This window comes from Centruroides vittatus, unplaced genomic scaffold, assembly GCF_030686945.1.
Source record: "Centruroides vittatus isolate TY-2023 unplaced genomic scaffold, ASM3068694v2 contig_1057, whole genome shotgun sequence".
Classification (NCBI taxonomy): Eukaryota; Metazoa; Arthropoda; class Arachnida; order Scorpiones; family Buthidae; genus Centruroides; species Centruroides vittatus.
This window is the reverse complement of record NW_027120684.1, coordinates 2433811-2460456: the sequence shown is the minus strand read 5'-3', so window position 1 is coordinate 2460456 and position 26646 is coordinate 2433811. Positions and strand designations below refer to the sequence as shown.

The window sequence follows — 26646 nt, the reverse complement described above, 5'->3', positions numbered from 1 at the left end:
AGAGTAGTTGGCAACACTTATCGCGCTACACGTCTTAATTAAAAAAAGACTTGATAGGTCGAGTGGAGATGATGCTATGGAAATCTGATGACCTGTGAACTGTTTCGTTATAATATTTATTCCTCTTCGCGAAATGAATCATATACAAATTTTGATTTTATTACTTAGCATCGAATGCATATTGAGCACCATCTCTAAAAGCAGTCGCGACGAAAGAGCAAAGGTGTGTTGTATGAGAATCTCTGATTGGTCAAATTGATTTCCCCCCGCATAAATTTTAATATAGCTGCATGAATGTTTGTTGCATTTATTTTGTGTTGTGTTGATTTAGTATATTTATATATAATTTCTTTTGTAGCCGTTCATTCAAACTTATTAAGTAAAGTGTGAAATTGAAAACTTGGACGATGAACAGCAGCAGTTTGAATATCGCAAAAAATTTCCTCCCTTCTACTTATGTTGAACAAGCGGCGCAGTCGCTAACTGCAAGAGAAAATACCATTCGTATATTGTTAGAACACAAAAAGTGTCCGGAAGAAGGTTGGGATGAAGCCACTGTCGAATTGCTGCTGCACAACTTGGCGTTGATGGATAGTAATAACTTTCCCGGTAATTGCGGCGTGGGAGAGAGGGAGGCCCGCGTTGCCTCCGAGATAGTCGCCAGGCGTCACTTCAGGATGGGACACGGCATCGGTAGGTCTGGAGACATCACCGAAATACAGCCCAAGGCTGCCGGATCGAGTCTGGTGAATAAGTTGGCCAATTCCTTTATGTTGGACGTCCTGAAGACGTACGGGGCACCGTCGACCTCCTCGTGCTTTATCGTTCCCTTGGCGACCGGTATGAGTATTACCTTGTGCCTTCTCGCTCTTCGTTCGAAGAGACTGAAAGCCAGATACGTAATATGGCCGAGAATCGATCAGAAATCGTGTTTCAAGTGTATTTTGACTGCCGGGTTCGAACCGATTATTATAGAAAATAAACTAAATAATGACGAGTTGCAGACCGACGTCGAGAAGATCGAGGAACGTTTGAGAGTGCTCGGTTCGGAAAGCGTGGCGTGTGTGCTGAGTACCACCAGTTGCTTTGCTCCTCGCACTCCCGATGACCTTGCGGACGTGGGAAAATTGTGCGCCAAATACGACGTGCCTCACATCGTGAACAACGCGTACGGAGTTCAGTCGTCGAAATGTATGCATTTAATTCAGCAGGCTTTTACCGTCGGTAGAGTCGACGCTTACGTACAGAGTACCGATAAGAATTTTATGGTGCCCGTCGGCGGATCCGTTATTGCCGGTTTTGACAAAAAATTTATTGGAGAAATTAGTAAAATGTATCCCGGAAGAGGTTCTGGCACACCTTCTTTAGATGTGTTTATTACATTTCTTCATCTTGGAATGAAAGGATATAAGAATTTACTTAAAGAAAGAAAAGAAATGTTCCTTTATCTAAAAGATGAAATTTCTGTAATCGCTACTAAATATGGAGAAAGACTTCTCGAAACACCGCATAATCCTATTTCTATGGCCATATCTCTGAATGGCGTGAAAGAGGATCGCTCTAGTTTATCTGAAATAGGGTCTATGCTTTTCACTAGATGCGTGTCTGGTGCTCGTGTCGTCACTACTTACGACACTAAAGAAATTAATAATTATAAGTTTATTGGCTGGGGATCTCATTCTGATAAATATCCGTATTCCTATCTTACAGTTGCTGCTGCCATCGGAATTACAAAACAAGACGTAGATACTTTTTTAAACAGATTGAATAAAGTTTTTGTCAAATTGCATCAAAGAAATGCAAAAAATGAAAATATAGATAATGAATGTGATGTTTAGAAACATTAAAAAAATTTAATTCCAAAATATTAATTTGTTATAATATAGATTTTTTAGTTTGTAAAAATAAATTTGTAAGTCATTGTTTTGTATTACATTAAATACTTAAATGTCAGCATTTATAAATTCATTAAAATTTAGTTAACACTGAATTTGTTTTTATTAATTCAAATTTTTAATGTAGAAATTTTAAGTTACTAATATATTTTAACATGTATAGATAGATTTTAAGATATGTGTTTCTTATATTTCCAGACTTCGTCTAAAATTTCAAATTTTAATGATTTGATCACAGAAAATCCCAAATATAAGGATATTATACAAGAACATGAATCTTTCAGTCTTGCACAAACAGGAATTCGTAACTTTAACAACATTGTTTTGGGTTATGTTACACCTGTAAGTAAATTTTCCCAAAATATTTGCGACAATCATTAAAGTAACTTCATTTGAAATGCTTTATATATAATCATTTTCGTGATAAATGACATATACTTGTATTAATCGAAAGGAAATAATTCCTTAACCGAGTTTTGGGTCATCCCATATTTATCTTAACTAAGATATAAAGAGTGATTAAAATTAGTTTGAAAAAATTACATTGTTGCTGTTCGATTCGTTACAATCATGAATAACAGCATGCAGCTGTTTCAAATTGATTCTAGTAGTACTTAAAAATATATACCGACTTTTACGATATACACAACTAGTGTCATGTCATTTTGTGCATATGTTGTGATATCGGTATAAATGCAGATTTTACATGATTTCGTTTTGATTTGGACGAATAACTAATACAATATCCTGTATAATCTATTAAATAATTTTCAATATAAAAATTGTAGATTACATTTACTGCAATATGAATGAAAAAATTCTATCCAATATTTGTTTTTGTATTTATTATTTTGATATAAAAATATTTCAGATATTGGATTATCTAATTAACAAATTGATATATTATCATTTTGTTGTTGAAACTGATAATTTATATTTAGTAAGAATTTGACAACTGATTACAGATAAAATAGTCAAACTGTATTTAAAATATACATCTGTCATTCAAAATTTTTTTCATAAAACAATACTTCTGTTTTTATTATGGTTTTTAGTTTAAGAAATTTTATAAACCAAAATAGAAATAATAATATAAAACTTAAGAAACAAAAAATTATAATGTACGAGGGGAGTCTGATATTAAAGGTACAGGCCAAAATTACACTAACATTTATAATTAAAGAAAATATTTAATACATTCCACAAAAACTACACACTTTTGTTTATTTCTCGACATAATTGCTGCAAACGTCTGGACATTTGTCCCAGCATGATGACACTAAACATCCCTTTATGATATTGTTGCTTGAAGTAGTCCGAAATGGTATTTTCCAATTCCTTTTGATCTGCAAAGCATTTCCCCACCAAAAATTTTTTTAAAGGTCTGAGTAAATGAAAATCCAATGGGGGAGTATACTGAAGATGTTGCAGGCCTCCCAATTCTGCTGTGCCAACCACAGTTTGGTTTGATTTGATAGTCCAAATTTAGCTCTAGGATTTTCATTTACTTGGACCTTTAAAGAAATTTTTGGCAGGGAAACACTGCAGATCAGGAGGAATTAGAAGACACTATTCTGGACTATGTCAAGCAACTTGACAAACAGCAGTACTATGAAGGCATGTTTACAAGTAGTGTCATGCTGGGATAATTGTCTCAACGTTTACAGCGATTATGTTGAGAAATACATAAAAGTGTGTAGTTTGTGGAATGTATTAAATATTTTCTTTAATTATGAATGTTAGTGTAATTTTGGCCTGTACCTTTAATATCAGACTCCTCATGTATATTGAGAAAATAATATAGAACAGAAAAAATGCGTTAAATTTATACAAAGACACTAAAATAACTTCACAAGTTACAATTCATTGACTTTAAATAAAGATGATTTAATTTAAAACTTGTAAGTTATTCCAAAACATTAAATTTCATGTATAAAAAATTCTGTAATTATTACTAAGCTTAAAAAACAATTTTTTAAAATTACCTTCCTTTTATTTTACATAACATTGTTGAATATTTTTAACCAAAATACAAAATAAAATTTAGTATTATAAATTCAATAGAAAAAATTAGAAAGTTTATGAAATGAATATCATTAATTATAGTTGTATTTAACTTCTTTTAATTTATTAAAATAAATGCTCTGATCTATTTTTCTAACTTGGGCATTTCAATCATTATTATTCTCTTGCATACTTAAATACCCAGTTTGTAGACCTTGGCAAATGCAAGAAGGCTTAAAACAGCTTTTGCATTTGTTAAGGCCCACAAATGGCACACAATTGAGATCTATGGTAGACAAAAGTTCTTCACCTGCCATCTATACTTAAATACTAGGAAAAATAAAATTGAAATTACAATTAAATACTGAAAATGATTGTATTAGGAAATATAGAAATCGTGTAAATTGTGAATTTAGTTTGTTCTTAGAATTCATTCATCCTTTACAATTTCCTAATTTTAATTTATATGAAAATTTTAATATAGAAATGTTTATTTTAATATTTAGTGGAACAATCACGGATATGACATAGCAAAAATATTTGGATCAAAATTTACCATGATATCACCGGTCTGGTTACAGTTAAAACCTAAATTATCCAACAGTTTTGCTATTGAAGGAAAACATGATATTGACAAAAAGTGGATAATTGATGTTAAAAGATCAAATAAAATAGTCTCAATTGGTATGTATTAAAAATTTATAAGTATTTTTATATTATAAAACTTTAAAATGATAATAATAATTATAATTTTGAGTATTTAAGATGGCAATCGTATTTCTTTCCATTGATAACAAAACACTTGTACGTCATTTTATTTCTTTACGATTCCCATAAGATTCCTAAACTGCAAGATGTAGAAAAATTATATTTTATCAGATCTTCACACATTATTTCATTGAAGCCTGTTTTTTGATGTCTCTCTCTTCTCTTGCCACCCAGCCATCCATCCCATTGTGGACCTGGCCGAACCCATACTGGGCTTGCTAATAAAGGCCCTCTTAGTGCCGAGAGTGGAAAGAGAGATAAAAACAGCCTGTTTTATCAGATATTCATTGTTCTATTAATAAATTATCAATTACAAGTAAATGCTTTGTTGAAATTATAAATAATCATTATTGTTAGTACTGATAAATAATGATGATAAAGCATGTCAACTTAGAAATTTCTTAGAATCAAATGAATAAAACAAAACATAAATTACAATAATTATAACTGATGTTAAAACAAGAAATTACACAGGAAAACAGTTACTTTGTAGAGTGTCATCCTTAATTACAGGTACAGTTTTTGAGCCACTTTATACCGTCACGCGTATAATCTAACTCCATAAAATCACTAATGTTTCATTATCTTTTTGCTTGAACTGGACATTTGGAAATTGTATAGGAAGAATTAAGAACACCGTACTCGGCAGTGAAGCCTATAATAGAGAGGTGAAAATGGAGTTTGATAGGGCAAAAGTGACATTACCAGTAAATGATGATAACATATGGGTAGTTGAAAAATTAAATATTTACAAAGAAAATTTAACCAAAGAAGTTATTAATATAAAGGATGTGGATATTTTTTTCAACTGCCAGGAAATGGATGGTAAAAAAGAATTGAAAGTGGAGGAGTAAAGAGAAGAATATAGAAGATATTTTGAACTGAATGAATGTTGTTCTAGAATAAGATGAGGATGGATTTAAACAGTGGCAGATGGTTCTAAATAAAAAGATTGTTTTTGGTGATGAGGACTGAAAATGGGTAAAAAAAACACCAAAAGCTCTTGATGTTTTGTTTTTTATAGACTCCAGTTCAAGCAGAAAGGTAATGAAAGATTTTTTTATATCAATATATACTTCAGATTTTTTTTTAGAAATCTAAGAACAATCATCTTTTCTTTAATCATCTATATAAACTAATTTAATCATATCAATATAAATAAAGTATGTCTTAATTTATTCAATTTTATATAAATTAGCATGTGTTTTCTATGTCATGAAAGTTGTTAGGAAAGGCATTAAAAATAATTTTTTTTTATCAATCTAATCTACTTATTATCATCTGCTTACCTATCTTATTACTTCCTACATCTCTGTGTTTATAAATGTATATCAACTGATGGTTTCTCTTTATCATTCCTAAATTTGTTTAAAGCTTGCTCCCAATATTTACTCTGATCGCTTTTCTTTTGACCTCTTAAGAATATTAGCTATTTCTAAACTGTTTTTATACATCTATATCAACCCATTAATATCTTTCTTTAAAAAATTGATCTTATTTCTTATAAAGTCTTTATCAGTAATTTTGTTATTATTAATATTAATTTTATATTTTTTAAAACCAAATTAGTATTAAAAGCCAAACTAAAGCATATTTTAAGTGTAACATAACCAAAAATTTTTCTATTTTAAAATGTTAAAAATAGAATAAACAGTTTTGCTTTTATAAATTTATACTGAGCCATATTTATTATTATTATTCTTTTATTATATTAAATCATAAAGAAAATATATAATTATTTTATTTTTTTACAGTTCCTAGGCTTATCTTTGAAGAGTGGTCATACGATTCTGTAATGAATTTAATAGAAAATTCTAATTTTCTCAATGAAATATGTGTTGAGCTAATTGATTTAGCCAAAGTATGTATATAATTTGTCACTATTTTATAATTATACTTATGCATTTCTCTTTTATCTAAAATGGAGTAATTACAGTAAAATATAAAAATAAGTTAACATGTAATAGCTTTAAGTATTGTTAAAAATTTATTTTATAGAAAAATGATTTTGATGGATATGTTCTAGAATTATGGAATATTCTAAGTGGAAAACTGAAAATGTAAGTAAAATTTACTGCTTAGGAATAATGTTTCAAATTTAAAGCATAATTTATTTGTTTTTATTGAAATAAAACAAAACATTATTTATTTTGGAATTTGTTGATTTTATTTAGTTTTTGTTTTGTATATTATAGTAATATTTCAAAACTTTTTGAAAAAAATAAATTATACACAGTATTATAAAATTACAAAAATATGATTTAATGCATATTTTACACATATACAAACAAACGAATTATCAAAAGTGTGTCTTAATAAACAAAGTAACTTTGATCACTTAAATGATTTCAGAGGTCTATGAACTGTATTTCAAAATATAGAAGAATTTAAAAATTGTGTACAAAAGGAATTTTTTTGAAAGAACATTAACATAATATGTTGTTTTGCATGTATACTAATACTACAGAATAATTTGTATAAACGAATGTGATACTTTAATAACATATCAAAAAAAGTTTTAAACCAAAATTTAAAAATATTTTGAAACATCTGTAATAATAATTTATAAACCTAATAAAATATGATCTTGCAATACATGGTCACAATATTAATTTTTCAATGTTCAAATTCATGATACTAATGAAGAAATAAACTAACTTTCTGAAGATTTTGTAAAAAGTGGGTCAGATCTCTGTATTTGTGATGATAAATTGGCATTTCTAAATAATTGTTAGTGCATTATGATCATTTTTGAAAGCATGATCTAATAAAATTATGGATATGTCTTATAGAAGCTTAATCTGATTGTTATTTCAGCATATTTTCTGCTAATGATCAACATTATCTTTTATCTGTTCTGAAAAATTAGCAAAATTTTATTTAAATCAATCCCATTTTAAACCTCATTAAATAAGAGAAGTTTTATTATAACCAATACATATATTTTGGATTACTTTTAGCATATTATTTTTTGCCATTTATTTATCATCATCCATTCTGAGATCCTCAGACATTATCTGCAAAAACTTTAAGTTCTAGTGTGGTCCATTGGCTAGAAACTTTGATGAGAATTGTTCTGTCTCGTAATTAATTGCCGTGAATAATGTAAATTGTAATAAAGTTTAGTTCTGTATGAACTGTAATTTACTTAAATTTGTCTCAAGAACTACGACACTCTCTTCAGTGACTCATTTATCTTACAAAAATAAATCAGTAAAAAAAACAAAGATATGATTAATTAATATATAGAACATAAAGCATATAGAGTTAAACAACATGTATCTTTTTTTATAAGGTATATATTATACTACATGTGGATTTTATTTAAACAGAAACTATGCCTTTGATTATTGTTTACATATTTATTAATTCGTTAATGCTAGTGTAGAACACTTCATTTATATTATATTTAGAAAATGTAATTGAAATATCTGTAGAATTTTACAGTAATATTAAGAAAGATGATAATGTTATTTTACTTACAGGAAGTATCTACTGTATTTAGATAAATAACTAAATTTTTTTATACATTTTTAATAGCCAACATCTTATTGAGTAATTAACAATAAATACAGCTAATATTTGCAGTATATGGATGATAATGATTTAAAGTATTAAGTCATCTGTGATATTAATGTATGTTTGAATAATAAAATTGACTAATACATTCTTATTAAATCAAAAAATAAGAACTTTTGGCTTTTCATGAAAAACTATTTTCTTGTTCAACAATAACTTTAAAATGAATGGTAGATTGAAATTGATATTATATATAGTAAGAAGAAATAAAATATATTAAATCTGAAACATTTTCATGTTTTTAATAACTTTATTTATTGACAGAAAGTTAATTAATGTTATACAGAATATTGCCAACAAATTCCAAGAAAATAAACTGCATGTGATACTTGTGATTCCTCCACCAATATATAGCAAGTAAGTATATATAATAAACTCTCTTCATTTACAATACAAAACAAATATAAAAGTTAATCTGAAATATTCTGGAATTATTTGTAAAATAGCAAGTAATTATATTCTATTTAGAATTTAATATAGCACTGAAGAACTATTAAATTATAAATATTTAAAATGAACTAGATTTAAGATAAACATTTTCAGTTCGTTATCATTTTTCATAGATTTTTTTGTCCAAAAAAATAACACACACATAATTTTTCATTCTTTTTTGATATTGCATTCAAAAAATCGATTCATCCATTATACATAACATTATATTATTTTATACAACCAAAAAGTTTTTAGATATATATAATGTAATTTATAATTTTTTAAAGTCTTTAGCAATTTATATATAACATACTTTTTATACTACTACAGTAGAGAGTCGTAAATCGGCACCCTGGTAATCGGAATCGCCGGTAATCGGCACGATTTTCAGTCGGACTGTGTCGTGCTGAATCGAATGTTTTTGATACTAAATTTACTTGTAAAGTATAATTTTAATGTTTTTTATATTCTTCGATATATTTATTTTGTTTGTACAAAATGCAGAAATAATTTTTAACGATACGATAGCCTTGATTATTATTATAAAAATTTTCGTTAGGCTTAAAATCGATGAAAATTCAACACGAAGCGACACGCAATGGAGAAAAATTCAACACAAAGCGACACGCAACGGAGAAAAGTTTGAACATCGGACAGGTTAATATATTTTTTCGTACATAGACCGTAATCGGAACAAATCCCTAATCTGAACAACCCCAGTCCCCAATTAATTCCGATTTTCGGTTCTCTACTGTACTTATCAAATTTATCCATCCCACTGAACTAAGCATAAGTGACACAAATTGTATAATTATGCTAACAGACAGTAAAGGAGACCAACTTATAAATTTTATATTTATTCAATATCTTGTTAACTTTTTTATGTATCAAAACAATTTGGTTAATGTTACCTATGGTTCCAAAATGGTGGCTCTTCTCTGATTCCAGCAAATAGAAGAAAGGAAACAGTGGGAGTGCACATTCCAACCTAACCTATTCTAATAAATTACCATAGTTATTACCAACAAAATTATTAAAATAGGTTAGGTTAGGTTAGAACATGCGTCCCCACTGTTTCCTTTCTTCTATTTACTGGAATGAATGACCAGCTGCCATTTTGGAACCATAGGTAACATTAACTGTGAATTTGTGTTAATTTTCAGTAATTTCATAGTTAGAGTTTTAATCAATTTTTCCCATCTGTAGAATTTGTTAAGATGTTCCAAACATTTTAGACATTTGTGTTCATTAGTTTTCAATGAGGATGATTTTTCAGAGAATGCCTACAATTGCAAAAGTCTGTAGTATTATGCTTAACTTAATTACAAAATAAAATAAACGAAAACATAAACAGTTTTTTTATTGTCTTTATATTATTAATTCTTAAATATTATAGGATAAATTTCATATAGAAATATTAATTAAAATTCTTATCTTAAATATTTAAGAATAAATAGCAATCTATTTGAATTAGATATGAAAATGTAGGAAACTAAAAATGAATTTTTAATTATAATTATTTAGTTATTTATCTTTATTGAAAACATTAGTTACAAGATATTAAATATTGAAGACACAATCTCTTGAAACAGGAATCACCATTTATTTAATTTCAATGTTCCAGAATACATCATTAGTTACTTTTCATTGTCTTAGTTTAAGTTGTCATATTGACAAGTACCAAAGAAAATATGTTAATGGAATTGATTGCGCTGCATTTTGAAATTACAGACCTATAAAATTCCTCTGGCATCCATATGTCTGTCCATCCTTAATCTCAAGAATGAGAGTCAGATAGATGAAATTTGAGACCAGAAATAGAAAGCTTAGGAGTCAGAGGACCCAATTAATTACAGTAGAGCGTCGATTATCTGACCCCCGATCAACCGTCACATCAGTTAACCGGCCGTATTCTAGTCGGCAAATTCAAATGTCCGCTAGAGATGTGGCACTACAATATCTGGCTATGTCTTGGCTACTTTAATATTACTTTTGTTAAATTTTTTCATGTTTTAGCTGGCAACAACCAGGCTTGACCATGAAAGGGAGACCAGTATTTAAACAAGGCTTAATTTTATTTAACGAATCTATCCAATTGCTGTTTTTAAAACGTGTGCGAGGTTTAACAGCAGAAAAATGAGTGTCAGCTGTGAAGCAAAAGAAAATTTTGGGCTTCTTTTCTGATGTATAGGCCTGCTTTATGTAAAATATGTAACCCGAATATATTTTTTCTTTTGTTTTATATTTTTCAATATATAGTACAGCACTGTATTTATTTTGTGCGAAATAAAGAAATAATTTTTAACGATACAATAACAACGATTATTATTTTAAAAAAAATTTTGTTAGGCTTAACATTGATGACAATTCAACGCAAAGTAGGTTAATAGCAATATACTAATATACTAATTACATGGTATATACTAATAATGTAGTTTTTCATACTTTTCGGTTATCCGTTTTTTCAGTTATCCTACCAACCCCAGTCCCCAATTGAGTCAGATAATCGATGCTCTACTGTATATACAAACTTCCAGTTTAGGCTGTAAGTTACGTCATTTTAATTCAAAAATTTTCTCCAGAACAGGGTTAAATATATGACTGGTATGAATCTCTTGTTAGCAGGAAAAGTGTGATGTACAGGACAAGACACTACTGAAATCAAGGGCATTGTGCATTGAGATCGAAAAAGTTGCAGCCTGGCATTGTGACGATGTCACAATAAATAATTGCTTGTTTTATTTGTGATTCCAAAATTAATAATATACATGTTTAATACACTAAAATCCTTAAAGCTGAAATTTTCCAATTAGCAGTCTGTTGGAGATCTTCTATTGATGTTCTTGCAATAATTATTTAAACAAGTTTTTCATATTCATTTTGATATTTAATGTCACATTTTTATTGTTAATTTATGGAATCATACAAATAAAATAAAATTTTAAAGTCAATTTTTTATGCTATTAAACATGAAAATATATTAGCATTTTTGCAAATAATTTTTATCCAAATGTTAACAAATGCTTTAATTTTATTAGATTTATCTCATAAAATTAGTTTCAAATTTTACACTTAATATTTACAAATAAGTAGGTTTGGAAATATCAAACTTATTTTTAAAATTTTCAGTACATCCATTATTAAGTTCTTGGGAATATTTTATATTTTAAATAAACTTTAACAGCTAATTGCACAGACAGAGTTTACATTAAATGACAATTAACAGAGGAATGGTGTCTAGACATTGGCTGGCTGAACCACAGTTTAAAATGCATTGCAAAGACAACGATTGTCTATTTCTGAACGCCGTCTAAATGAACCTCAGCAAAACTTTGGTTCTTACTTTCTTTGCTGTTACTCCCATGTTTTAGGAGTTGTTCAGCCAATTAGGTTATTTGTTTATGACATCAGAAAAACTCCCATAAGGTCGCCAGTTATATACTGAAAGCTTCTGGAACATAAAATCTTAAGGCCGTCAACAACCATTGTTCGGCAGCTAATGACAATTCTTTTCTTTTTCAGTATTTAATTTCATTGCCAACATGGTATAAAATACGAACAAATCCATATTTCAAATTTCGAAGATGAATTTCGAATTTATATAAATTCGAAATTCATCTTCGGAATAGATTTTTAAGGAATTATTCTGACATCGCATTACTCTCTACTACCCTTTGTAATTGTCAAAATGAATAATTTTAAATATTTTATTATTATTACATTTTTTTATTTCTATAAAAAGTTTTCAGTAATTATTAAAATTGTCTCGTTTGTTTAACAAAATGTTCTGACCAGAGGATTAACAATAATGACCCCGAAATGCATTAACGTTTTGTAACTGCCACAATTCTTGAATTGTAAATAAATGTATCTGATTTAAATTAATTGTAGTTTTAAGTCCTCACCCATTTGAATATCTGAATTGGAACATTTAAAACAAATTTAAAGTATTTCATTTTATTATTTTCACTCCAAGCAATTAATTATTGAACAATTTTGTTGATTTGTACCATTTACAACATTTATGAAAGGAACAATTCGCATTTTTATCTAAACTCTTCCACGAACAAAACTACCACTTGCATTAAAACATCACGTAAACCTGCTGTTGAGTGAGTCTGAAAAGTAGGTCAAATAACTGGTTTCTAGGCTCTGTCTAAACTGTGGCAAGCGAGAAATGCCATCTCTGCAATGAAATTTTTCTGAACTGCAGTCTAGAGTCTAGACCAGTGTTCTGCAACCAGTGTGCCTTCACAAGGTGAAAGGTGTGACATGAACTTTTACATATTCTATTAATTTCAAGTTTTATTTATATAATTTTATCACAATTGCTATGTTTCTTATGCTTGTATTTCATTCTCTGCTGCAGCACTGATGAAATAAGATGATGTTAATACAATGAACACATATGTTGTCCCAGTACTCACTTATTCTTTTGGAGTTATACATTGGACTCATGCAGATCTTGAGCAACTCCAAATAAAAACAAGAACAATACTTACTACACATAAACAACATCATCCTAAATCTTCCATAGAAAGATTAACCCTTCCATGTAAAGATGGTGGACATGGCCTGATCGACATAGTTAACCTCCACTACAAACAAATACAGACACTGCGAGAGTTTTTCTACAGAAAACAAGAAACATCACAGTTACATAAAGCAGTAACTCTAGCAGACTTAAATAATACACCATTAAATTTACATTCACAATGTATGGACACAACACAACATATAAATAGCATTGACACCATTAAGCAGTCATGGGTGTGAAAGACACTCCATGGCAGACATCCTAGGATCTGGCCCAGGATTTTGTTGACAAAACTGCATCAAACAGCTGATTGCCTTTTTGGGGAGATGGAAGGATTCATGATTGCCATACAGGATCACATCATAAATACTAAAAACTACAGAAAAGACATACTCAAAGATACAACAATCACAAACGGTACATGCAGAAAATGTCACATCATGCCAAAAACCACACAATGAATCACTTCTGGTTGTAAGCTCTTGGTATATTACAGATATATTACATAGATATTACAGATATATAACTGTTACATATTACAGATATATAACAGTATACAGATAATTTACATAGACATAATCAAGTAGCAAATACATCAAGAGCTTGCAAAGAAACATAAATTATTAGACATACTACAAATAGGCCTACATTCAACAGACAGTATTGGAAAACAACACACATAAAATGTACGACAGAGCCATAATCACAAAACAATTTACCACAACAGACCAGACATCACACTCATTGATAAACATAATAAAATCACATACATTATAGACATCTGTTCCAGACACTCACAATATACAAAACACATGCACTGAAAAAATCAGCAAGTACACAGAACTTGCCCAGGAAATAAGGCATCTGTGAAGGATGAATAGGGTGCTTATTGTACCTGTTGTTCTCTCCTCTACAGGTGTCATACCACACACACTACACAAAAGCCTGGGCACATTAGAATTGAATAGAAACACATACATCACACTACAGAAGGCCACTATATTGAATACATGTCATATTGTGAGAAAATTCCTGAATACAGACACACACACTGATACACTTATTTAATTTTTGTCTTGTCTTGAAATTACTATGCCTTGACTCTGGACCAGCATACTACACAGCCATCGGTGTCAATCAAGTATAACTCACAAAAACCAACATAATAATAATAATAGGTTTATGGCATTACAAAATTCTATTAATAGTATCATATCATACATTTTTGAGGGGAATAACATTTTGGTGTGCAGTGTCGAGTCATGTCGAGTCATAGGTGTGCCGTGAGTAGAAAAAGGTTGCGGAACACCGGTCTAGACGATCTCTAAATCATCGTTACCACGTAAACATTGTCTCTGCAATTGGCTATAAGTGCTAAATATTTAAGTATGAAAAATAGTATAAAAATAAAAATATGAAATAAATTTGTTTATAAATATTAAAAAGTACAATTTTATTTTTAAATTTAGTGGCATGATGAGTTCTATTCATAAAGAAGATATCAAAACTCTTTCACCGTATATTACTGCTTTCAGTCTCATGACATATGATTATTCTAGCATTGAAAGGTAATTAATTTTATATGCTTATTTCTATATTAATGATATTAAATGATATAAATTTCTTAGTACATATTTCTGTCTTTAAATAGTTTTACTTTTGAAAAATGAATATAGGTCCAAAATCTTTATCATTTTTCATAATCAGTCTGTGTGAAAACAGTAATGATATTAAATGCATATGTACAATGTTTATATAATGGTTTTTCTGTACAGGCTACCACATGTATGTTGTTATATCAATTTTATAGGAAAAGTTTGTTAAATAAAGAATATCAAAGTTGTTACAAAAGTGTACTTAGAATAGAAAATATGATAAATGCTATGTAAAAATATTTTAAAATATTAAATTTAAAAATATTGATAAAATTTATTAAAAATTTTTCATCAATATTTTTGTGCTGATATAAGAGAATATCAAATTATTTATTAACTTTTGTGAAATAACAAAAAATATTAATTACTTAGATCTCAATATAAAATACATTATATTAATATTTAATAAATTATTCTGTATTGTATGTAGTAACTGAAACGAATAAGTTACAACAAAGTAAGCAACTTATTTCTAACTGGCAAATCATTAAGCTTTGATCAAACAGTGAATTCAAACATGTTATAAATTTAAATGAATGTGTACAGGAAGTATTTAAAGAATAAAATTAAAATGCTGATAATTAAGTGTAGACATGAAAAAGTAATGTAAGAAAAAGAACCATTCACAAGTATTAGACTATTCATGGAAGCATTGAATCAGGGTTTGACAAGGTTTGCCATATGTTTAATTACATTAAATAATTTAAATTTCGACACAATAACAGTTTTTATTCTCAAAATTTTCTAATGCTATTTTTAATAAATTATCTATAAATCTTTGATTTTATTGAATAGTTATATATTTTATATAAGCAATCATTTTACCAGTCAGTTGTATTCGTTATCAGTAATTAAGATGGAAATTGAAAAATATTATTATTAATTCTGTGGTGTATGAATATTATAATAAACAGTACTAATCATCTGCTATGATGTTATGAATCCCATATAATTAATAAATTTATATTATCAATACGTTGTTTAGAAATTTAATTATTTCTTTAATATTTAAATTTTTAGACCGGGACCAAATAGTCCATTACAATGGATTCAAGAATGTATGAATGTATTACTTTCTGATGCGGAACAAACATTCAAGAACAAAATGCTTTTGGGTTTAAATTTCTATGGAAATGATTATAAAAATGGTGGAGGAGGAGGTCCAATTATTGGAAATCAGTATGTAATTTTTTTAAAATTTATTACCACATAATATATGGTTTCTATTAATATATCAAATATTTTTTATTTTAAATTATATACCTTTGATTAGAAACATTCATTCTCTTAATATATCAGTATATTTCCACAGTATAGTAGTAATTTCAAAGAATTATTGGCTTATGAAATTGTACTCATTCGATGCAGAATTTTATTTTGATAAATAATTTCTCTTCCTAAATTATTATTTTGAATTTCATATTAATGGGTACAGTATAAATGATTTATGGTATATGGAGTTTTAGAATGATTTATTTTTATAACAATATTTGAAAATAGTAATATTTAACATGATATAAGCATTTGTATAACTTATTTGAACTTTCTTTTTAACATCACAGATGTTTTTTTCTGTATCATATTTTTAAAACTGCAAAGGAATTATTATTATTATTCTCAAGTGATACAGTTTATCCTGAATTTAAAATAAATAGAATTTGTGTTCTTTTTATTCTGAACCAAATTATCTTTATAAGAATGTATGAATGTGTCATTAATAGTAATGATGTACACAAACATTTGACTTTAATATTTATTTATTTATTTAATATTTAAATAAATAAATATGTATATATACACATTATATACATTAAATGTATAATGTATGTTTGCAAAGAAAAATAAAACAAATTACACAATTTATTCCAATATTATCCTGATAATAAATTATAAATCAATACTGATAAAATTCACATCTATGCTTAATTTTATCATCTTTTGTAATCAAAATAGAATTTATAAAAATAAATATCAATTAGAAAATACATTCTGAATTTGCCTGAAACGTTTTTAAGCATTAACTATTAATTAATGCAAAAGGTTTAAATGCAATTTATTGTAATTTATATGTTAAATAAAAATTTATTTTCAACTTTTTTCTAATTTCTTATTTCCATTATTTATTCTTTCTGTTGTACAGTATATCATTGCTATGATGATGAAATATTATGTAACAATAAATCTGTAATGAATTACAGAAATTTAAATATATCTTTTCCTTTCTTACTGAATTTTACTTTAAAAGATACAATAAGAAATTTTTTGTGAATTACTCCCTTACTGATCAATCAAAATACAGGTATCCCTTGTACAACATTGTTTCACTCTAACACTGTTTGATAATTGGGGAAATCCTCCGTACAAAATTTCACAACTTTTAAGCACAAACTCCTTTATTTGATATATTTTTATTCAAGTAAGCATGCGTATTAACTTAAATTTGCCCACAGATTCTAGAATGTTGAAATTTTCAATTTGTTTTGTGCCTTTTGTTGGATTTAGTGAAAACTGATAGTGCAATATTTTTCTTCCTTGTCCTAGCTTTCCTATCAACCAGGTGTCATTGTTGCTTTCAGATTTAGCCTTTATGACTGTCGCTGTGTTTTGTTTTTATATTAATACATCAATCTTTCTACTTAGTAAAGTTTATTTAAACATTTTTAGGTAAGTGTTATTAACGTTTTTTCGACCGTAGGTAAATAATCATTCGTAAAAATGACAAACAAAATACAGTGGTATCTCAGTATTCGAACTGTTCCCAACTCAAACAATTCAGTATTTGAACACAGATTCTGAAAAAAAAAAAAAAATGCTCAGTCCTCAATTGAATAAATGCAACCCTCTAGAACATATTTTTATTTTGTCATACATAAAAAAATTTTATGGTAAAAAATTTAAAACAATGAAGACATTGCTGATATTTCTGATCAAGATCAACAAAAAATCTTAGATGACGATGATACTTTGTAAAAAAAATGTCCTGGTTTAACTAAAATTTATATTAACATATAATACAGTACTTTTAATTGTGATTGTTAATGATTGATTAGAAATAAATTATTGATTGCTTCAATAAATGTATTTCTCTTAAAAGAATACTATTGTTTTTTGTTACTGTTAACTTTTGGAACCTAACCCCATGTATTGTATTAGCCCTTTGTCTCATATAGCATGGATTTGTGTAACATGGCACTCTTTTACAATGTAACTATTGTGTTATATGAGGGATACTTCTAATTGTTAATTTATTTGAATATTGACTGTTTTGCCAATTCTTCCTGAATAAAAAATATAGCAACAAACTTTACCCAAACTTAAAATTTCTGATAATTTACTAGAAGGGCTTTGTCCTCCCTACTCATTCCTCAAGCTTCACTCATTTATTCAAAAATTTTGTGACGATTCGTCGATTCCTGGTGGCGTCTTTTTTTTGTGATGGACAAAAGTGTTGTGATGATTTTAAGCTAAGTATTTTATGTAAACAGAGTAGATATGAATTTCAATTTATTTTACAATAATGAGAAACTAGTTCTTGGTAGTCATATTTATACTGTAATTTAACACAATTTAAAACTTCAGATAAGGAGGCATTAAAGTAATTAAAAGAAATATTTTATTTGTGCTCCCCTACCCTCGAATTACCCGAAGTTTGGACTAATTTATACAAACGGTTAAAAAATCAACAATAATTCTACTTTCATTTCCCACACCTCCAATGTAGGGTAAGACGCACGCGCATCAATTTTTTAAGTGTATCTTAATATATGTTACATTCAAATTATGTTACATGTTTTTATATTTATACTTTAACATAACATGTATTTATGGTGCTCTTCCAATTGGTTTTGACCTTTATATATGTTAAGGTGCATGCGTGTCACTTTTACGTGTTTTGTTCCAAAACAGCTAATAATGTTAATTTTTTAAAATTTTAAATATTTCGTTCAAATTCTCTTTGTTATTCAAACTACCCGAGGATGACATGTGTAAATTACGTCAAAAACGCTTGCACAAATAAAATATTTGTTTTAATTACTTTAACGCCTTCTTATCTGAAGTTTTTAATTGTGTTAATACAACTGTTGGCATGACGTCCAATCTAAGTATTTAGTATACTGTAATTTTATAATGCTATTCCTCATCACTAAAATTGCTTCACATGTAATCATTGGAAATTTAAACAACTTATTGTATAAATCAATCTAAATGGACAGATCATAGGATTCATACTAATCAACAATACTTACTTTACAAAAATAATTTGTTTACTCTTTGTTTCAAAAAGATTTTATGCTTGTTAATTTGGATTTTTTAATAATGTTATTTACTTTCAAACTTTATAAAAAAGAATCATTTTTATATATCATTCTTTCTAAATTTAAATGATAAAATTAGTATATAATGGAATAATTAATATTTTTAAATTTTACATTAAATATTTATAATTAAATATAAAATAACTCTAGTTATAGCTTGATTTAAACATATTACAGATATTTTTCTTAATATGTTAAATTAATATGATGAGAGCAAGTTGCAATCAATTTCCATATTCTTGATCTCTCTATGATTTTAGTTTTTTTTCTTTTACCTACAATATTTTTCTATATTTTTGGAAATCTCTCTACATGTTGTTAAAAGTTTTCATTTATTATTCATAAATAATATGTTTAAATACAGAAAAGAGTTTAACAATCTTAAAGATTCTAACACAGTATTTTTAAAAAGTATAAAGATGGCATATAAAATATTTTCTTATTTTTCTCTATTAATTTCTTTGCCAAATATATACATTTTATTCCCTTCTAAAAGTTGCTTTCTTTGCTTTATTTTTAACACACCTTTATACTGATTCTATATCATTATGAATACTAGTATGGTACATTATTCTGCTTTATGCACTTTTAATTTTTTTGTTTTCTCTCTCTCTCTCTAATACACTCCTGCTTAATACTATTTGGAATATTTTCGTTTTGTTTTTTATCATATTAAATATATTATTTCTGCCAATATTTATTCTTGTTCTCTCTTTTCTGGCAGAAATAGTATTTTCTTACATATTTATTTGCTATTTTTGATATATCTCAATATTATGTTATAATGTTCTTATTTTTTATCTTCCAGAAAAATTCTACAACATGTAAATTTGGAATTTTCATATTATAGATTTGTTGAAAACTATATTATATATAATGTAAAAAAAATGCAGTAACGGTGTTAACGTATATTGATTTATGATGTATATGATTATATATATAATGTTTTCAAACAACCTGCTGTATACCATTGTTTCCTTACACTTAAATCAATTAAGTTTCTACTCTTTATATCAAATGGTTTATTTAACTCTTCTTAAGCATTTTTTATTGTCTTTTCTTCTTGGAATATCATACGTAAACAATACAAATAAATTATTTTCCTTGTCATTCTTTTAGATTCATAATGTCAATCCAGTTTTATCAATTCTGTTTATAAATTTTTCTATTCTATCTTTCCTCTACATAATGAGATGATATTAATAAAGAAGAATATATATGTGATCAGTGATACATTTAGAAATATGGTGATCCTAGGCCACAATATGCTGGTCTCCCCAAACAAATATAAACACTTTTGCACCAAATAATTTGATTTTATAATTTTAATTCTGCAATAGTTGTGTTTTTATGCATTATTTGAATTTGTTTATCACAATTTTGATATCTTTGTTTAGGATACTGATACAATAAAACAATTTTTGTTACAAGTTGAATCAAACTAAAATTATACTAAAATTAGACTGCAAGAGGTGAAGTTCTTAAGGCAATAGCACATATTACAATAACAACTTACACAATACTGATCTTACATATAGTATTTTGGGTGAATGGTGATTTCTGTACTTTGCTGGCATTGAAATCCAGCCATAAGCAGCAGAACAAAAGGGGCAAAGAGCACTTCTATTGAAAAGCCATCATTAGTATTACCACTCTGTGCAAAATATTAATATAATTATTTGTATATTAATATTACTCAAGTGGTGTCTTGTTTTGACCCTGTGTAGGCTTTTAATTTGCAATAATTCCTTTATGAATTGTTTCTATGAAAAATTATTTTATTATTATTTTGAATTTTTGTGCTGTTTAAACTCTTGCATTTCTAAGTCTGGACCTAATGGGAAATATGCCATTGTACTGTACTGTACATGATTATATATTTCAATAGCTCTGATTTTATCCTTTCTAATATTATTCTATTTTTAAAATACATTTTTCTTATATTTTTCAATGATTCTTTTCCTTTATCTTACATATTAGTATTATTAGAGAAACATGTATGAACAATAAAGAAGCAGTGATTGTCAAAAACAGAAAGATCTCACTAAAATGCAAAAATTTAATTTAACTTTTTGTCATCATAGAAAGTTCCTAATCAACTTCTGTACACTCTTAATACGATTAACTATAAATTACAAAAACAACTATACAAGCACACGTGTGTGTAAACTATAAATATTACCATATACTAATAATTAAATCTGATGCTGTTCAAAAAAATTATAACATCATTCTACATTAATTTGATCTTTAATTACTAGATAAATTAAGTTTGATAAAGGTCATACGAATTTTTCTAATTTGAATATTTATTACAGATGAAAAAAAATAAATGCTGATTATTTTCTATCAATAATAAATAAAATTAATATAGTGTTCATTCAGTTATTTATAAAAGATAAAGAATTATTAATTCTTTAGAAAAATATTTTTCTAATTATAATTTCCATGTTTTATTAAGTTTTATTTGAAATATTTTCTTTGGTTTAACGCTGTTAAGATATTAACAAAAAGTTTTCCTTTATGATTTCAATAGTTTAATATATAATGCAGTAATGAAACATATTTTTCCTTTTTTAATTTAAATCATGTGAACAAACTTTAAGGAACAACAACTCTTGCTACACTTTTTCACAGATACTAAAGATAGGTTCTTTTCTATGCAATTTCCCTACAACTGAATTAGATTCTGTTTGCTTGTTATAAAGCTTCTTTGTCTTACAAAAACCACTTCAAAGGGTTCACTTCAACAAGTGAACCCCACGAAGACTTCATCAGGACAAAACTAAATTAAAATGTACGGAATAGTTATTATAGTATTAAGAAATGCTGTTTCATTGTAAAAAAAATTTGAATTTTGAAAATCTTCTGTTTATATAGTAGATATAGTAGAAAACTTTTATATTAACTTTTCTGATTTTCCTTAGATTTACACCACAGAACTTTTTAGAAGTTTTGTGGTATGAACTAAGGAAAATCACAAGCATTGACTGGAATTATTGTGATATTGTATAGGCTGTTTTCTAATTCAGGTGAGAAGATTATGTTATAAGAAAATGCTTTTTGAAGACGACAAAAAACCAAAGAAAAATATATTCTTATAACTGTAATACAGTCAAATTCCATTATTACATTATAGCTTTATGCAAAGTACAGTACATGCAAATAGAAGTCAGTTAATACAGTGTGCTAATTTTTAAATTCCTTCAATTTTGTATTAAATGGGGTTTTACTGTAATAGAATTAGTGTATACAACTGTCAGTTTTATAGATTGGGCAATGCAAAATCTGATTCAACTGTAAAAGACAAATCATATTAGTGCAAGAATTCAAGGCACAAACAATGCATTGATCAAAAACCAAATACTAAGTAAGAGAAATAACATTCAAATAAACTCTTAGAAAGATAGAAATTATTACAAAATAGTAATCTGTTTGATTACAAGACCAGATGAAAAACTTGGCCTAAATAAATTTAGAGAAAGTTTAATTAAAAATGAAAGCAGTACATTGTTTATCTTTTCCCTTCTTAATAATAGTAAAATTCATTGACTTTTGAAAATTTTGAAGGACTGCACATTTTACTGTTTTAATATATAACAATGTAAAATGATATTTAAAGTGTGATGCGTGATATTAAATAACTATTATTATTTGTGATTAATTTTGTATACATTTTTCTACTTGACTAAATCTACATCAAAGCAATAGTTTTGAAACTTTAATTGTTGAAATATTAAATTCTATTTTAAAAGTATTTTATTTTAGTTATTAAATTTTTTAAACATAAGTGATAATTAAGTATAATAGAAATGTGATACCTTGTATTTGCAGTTTTTAAAACATAATTCTTATTCATTCATTCTGAGTGATCAATAACAATAATTAAATTTATAAAATTGTGTTTATTTCTGAATAGGCACAACTGATCAAACATTATAAATCCAAGACTGATTGCTCTTTTATTTTCTCTTCGTAGACAAATTTTAAAAATAATTCTCTTTTATAGAGTTGAATTTATTATCTTTTCAGGTATATCAACATGTTAACAAAATACAAACCAAAAATAAAATGGGATAAGAAGCACGGAGAACATTATTTTAATTATAAGTAAGTACTTAATAATACAAACTTGTATTAGTAATTTTGATTTTATTTTCACAGAAATAATAGTTAATGGCAACAAATATATATACTTTTTTAAAATTTTATTTATTTATTTGAGAGATTTTAGTTTTGTTAAATCTCAATAATAAAAGCCAGTTATTGAGTAAAACAATAATTAAATCTCGACTTTATCGTGTTCAAGCATAGCTCTGTAAATAAATATGGGAATTTTAGGAATATTGGTACAATTCTATATACAAAACTTAAAGTTTATATTAGTTAATAAATTATTTTTAGGTTCATTCTGTTTTTGAAAGAATTTAATAGATTAGAATTTTGAGAATAATTTAATAAATAGTTTTGCAATAAATTTGACTTATTATTCAACGTAGTCAGTCTTATATCAGTTTTCTGCATGTCGTTATATTGTATTAAGAATAAGCCAACTGTAATTTCTCGACACCAAAACGGGGCAGGGAGCGACGACCGATAAATAAAGGTCCTCTCTTATTAAAAAATTCTATCAAGAAATGTATTGATTTTATGGTGTAAAAAAAAAAAAAAATACTTTATTTCGTGATTAACTTTATTGTTAAGTATTTTTTAATACAAAGATTTGTAATATTGGCTATTAAAAAGTAAAAAAGTGTTAACAAGTCATTTCACGAAAGGTTGAAAATATCTGCAAATCTGATGGTCTAAAATGGTAAATTGACAGAGGATTAACTTTTAGAAGTAATTTATTCTGAACAGTAAATTGTAAAATCATTTAATAATTAAAGATTTTATGACATCATTATAATCTTGACAAATGTTACATGCATAACTATAAATCTGTATTGATTATCGTTTACTATTTTTGTTTATATACTCTAAGAATCAAATCTGAAGTGTTACTTTTTTTTATGAATCCAGAATATAGATCATGTAGAGAATATAAAATATGGTGATTACTTGTGTATAAAGGGTTTTGAAAGAAGAAAAAATTGATTAATAGCAGAATCAAAGGCTGGGATTTATTACATAAGATCAACAAGCCAGATGGACTATTTTTATTTCATTTCTCATGCTTACATCTATATTCTCTTTTAAATACAGTAACTGAATTGAAATTTCTCCTTATAGGTATAACAACACACTTCTGAGAATAATCCAAAATGTTGTTTATAAACACATCTGATTATTCTTGGTACATTTAATATCAGTAAAATCAGCATTAGCATGGGATTGAGGAGCTCATCTAAAAAGTCAATAAAATTATCATCGACTGTTGAGTTTTTTTAATCAGAGTAATGTCATTTGTCAACGTAAAGAGTGATTTTTGGAAAATTGTGGAACTTTTTCGATTAAACACTTGGTGAACATCTCGAATCTACTTAAGATTTTCAATTAAATCATCGAATAAAATTGTGTTTGTAAATGTTAAAACTTAAAACCAATAGTTGTATGTTGCAATTAAGAAATCTTACCTTGTGTGACTACTAATGACTGATGATATAACAAAAACAAAATTATTAATTCAACATTTAAAATAATAATAGTTGTTTACAATATATTGTAAATATAAAATAATTCTATTTTTGATCTTTCGGAAGCTACAAAATTTTTAAAATATCCATATTTCTCTTGTCATTGTCAGGTTTAGACTATTTGTGGAAAATAGTCCACCAATCCTTGACATTTTGAATCTGTTCTAAAGTAATTTTTTGACACAAAAAGTTCTAATTTTCAATTATTCAGTTTCTGAAAATTTGATTGAAACATTTTTTCACAGTATTTGTAATTTTATAAAAGATGTTTCCATTTGTTTATGGAAAATATTTTACATAATTATACAATGTTACGTGCTATCTAATAAATTGTTTAATTTAATTTTATGTAGAATCAAACTGCTAAACTGTTTCTGCTTATAAAAAATGTGATGTCAATTCAATTTGAATCTAAATTGTGTACATGTAGTTTGATTTAAACCCACCATAACAGATTTCTGAATTGCCGCTAACAAATATGTTTCGATCATTCTTACAATCCTGCCTTAATATTAACAAAATGATAATTTGCTGGTAGCATGTATAAAAATATTCTTGTTACTATTGCTAAAGAAAATCTAGTTTGGTTTTGTTAAATAAACTTATTAATTTATGCAACAAAACCAAACTAGATTTTCTCCAGCCATCTGTTTTGTGCTTGAAGTAACTGATCTTGTTAAAATAATTTCCGTAAGAATTCATTAATCTTCGCATGTTTCTTCTAGTTAAAATAACACAGTATAATCAAATAATGAATTCTTAGTGTAAATAAAAAAAATAATTTTGAAAAAATTTGAAGAATTCCTATTCAGGATATGAATGATAATGAACATTTTAATAGCATTATAAAATATATTGTCACTTTTGAATTTCCAAATTAAAAAAATCTTTTCAAAACTAAAATCATTTGTTTTTATAAAATGTTCTCGGCTTAGGGTCAAGAGGTCCGACATTTCCTCTTTTAACAGTTTTAGAATATTCTAAGATTCCAAAATCTTCAATGTAAAGGGTTTGGACATTAAAAAGTACAGATATGCCAACTTCCTTTGACATTCTTCATTTTGTGTTCAAATTTTAGATTCAGAAGAAAAAATGCTAATTGGAAAGAAAAGTTTGACTTCTTGATAAGACTAATGTATTATTTTTTATGATGAAATCAGAAGTTGTAATGATTACATATTTACTTTTATAATAATAATAATTAAATACAGAAAATCTTTTTAATTTTAGAACCGACTCTGGAAGTGGAACAGTTTATTATCCGTCGCTGCAATCTATCAAACTGCGTCTACAACTAGCGGAAGAATTTGGAATAGGTGTTGCCATTTGGGAAATTGGACAGGGATTAGATTATTTTTATAATCTCTTTTAAAGAAACCACAAAATATCGATTTATTTTGGTAATTTCAGATGTTTGAAATTTTATTTCCAGAGGAAGAAACTAGGGTTAAAAATTATATATTTGCAATTATTTAATAGCATTATAAAAGAAAAATCATTGTTTTTATAATGTGTAAATTTTAAAACTTTTTTTTAGCTTGTCCAAGGACTACAGCAATAATAATCTAATATATGAGAGATTTTTTTGTTTGATTTGTATTTTGTATTATTATTTTATAAAATACTTGATTACATTATAGAAGTAAACAGAATGTTAATTTAAATTGCATTAGTTTTTTGATACTCAATTAGTAGTTATTTTACAGGAAATACAGAAATTTCAATAGTTCAAGGTTCTGTCTTAGAAATGAACTGATTTACAATCTCAGAAGTACTTATTTATGCCTTTAAGATGTACTGAATCCTGCAGTACTTCCATGATTA

The 26646-nt window shown here is 27.0% G+C and overlaps 1 protein-coding gene across 2 annotated transcripts; it reads left to right on the top strand.

Annotated features, from left to right (window-relative positions):
* The first annotated feature begins 18 nt into the window (after positions 1-18).
* Positions 19-26486, top strand: SecS (Sec synthetase). 2 transcript variants are annotated; one of them, XM_067267221.1, is made up of 10 exons: positions 19-223; positions 2094-2237; positions 4406-4583; positions 6422-6528; positions 6666-6727; positions 8511-8603; positions 14685-14783; positions 15891-16049; positions 23219-23296; positions 26053-26486. In XM_067267221.1, exons 1-10 carry the CDS (start codon positions 134-136, stop codon positions 26192-26194), a joined length of 1152 nt encoding a protein of 383 aa, XP_067123322.1. In that variant the 5' UTR covers positions 19-133; the 3' UTR covers positions 26195-26486. The 2 variants fall into 2 exon arrangements, with proteins under 2 accessions (XP_067123322.1, XP_067123311.1); XM_067267210.1 differs by lacking the exons at positions 2094-2237; positions 4406-4583; positions 6422-6528; ... (4 more) ...; positions 23219-23296; positions 26053-26486 and adding an exon at positions 359-1865 and having other exon boundaries at positions 21-223.
* Positions 26487-26646: the final 160 nt, after the last annotated feature.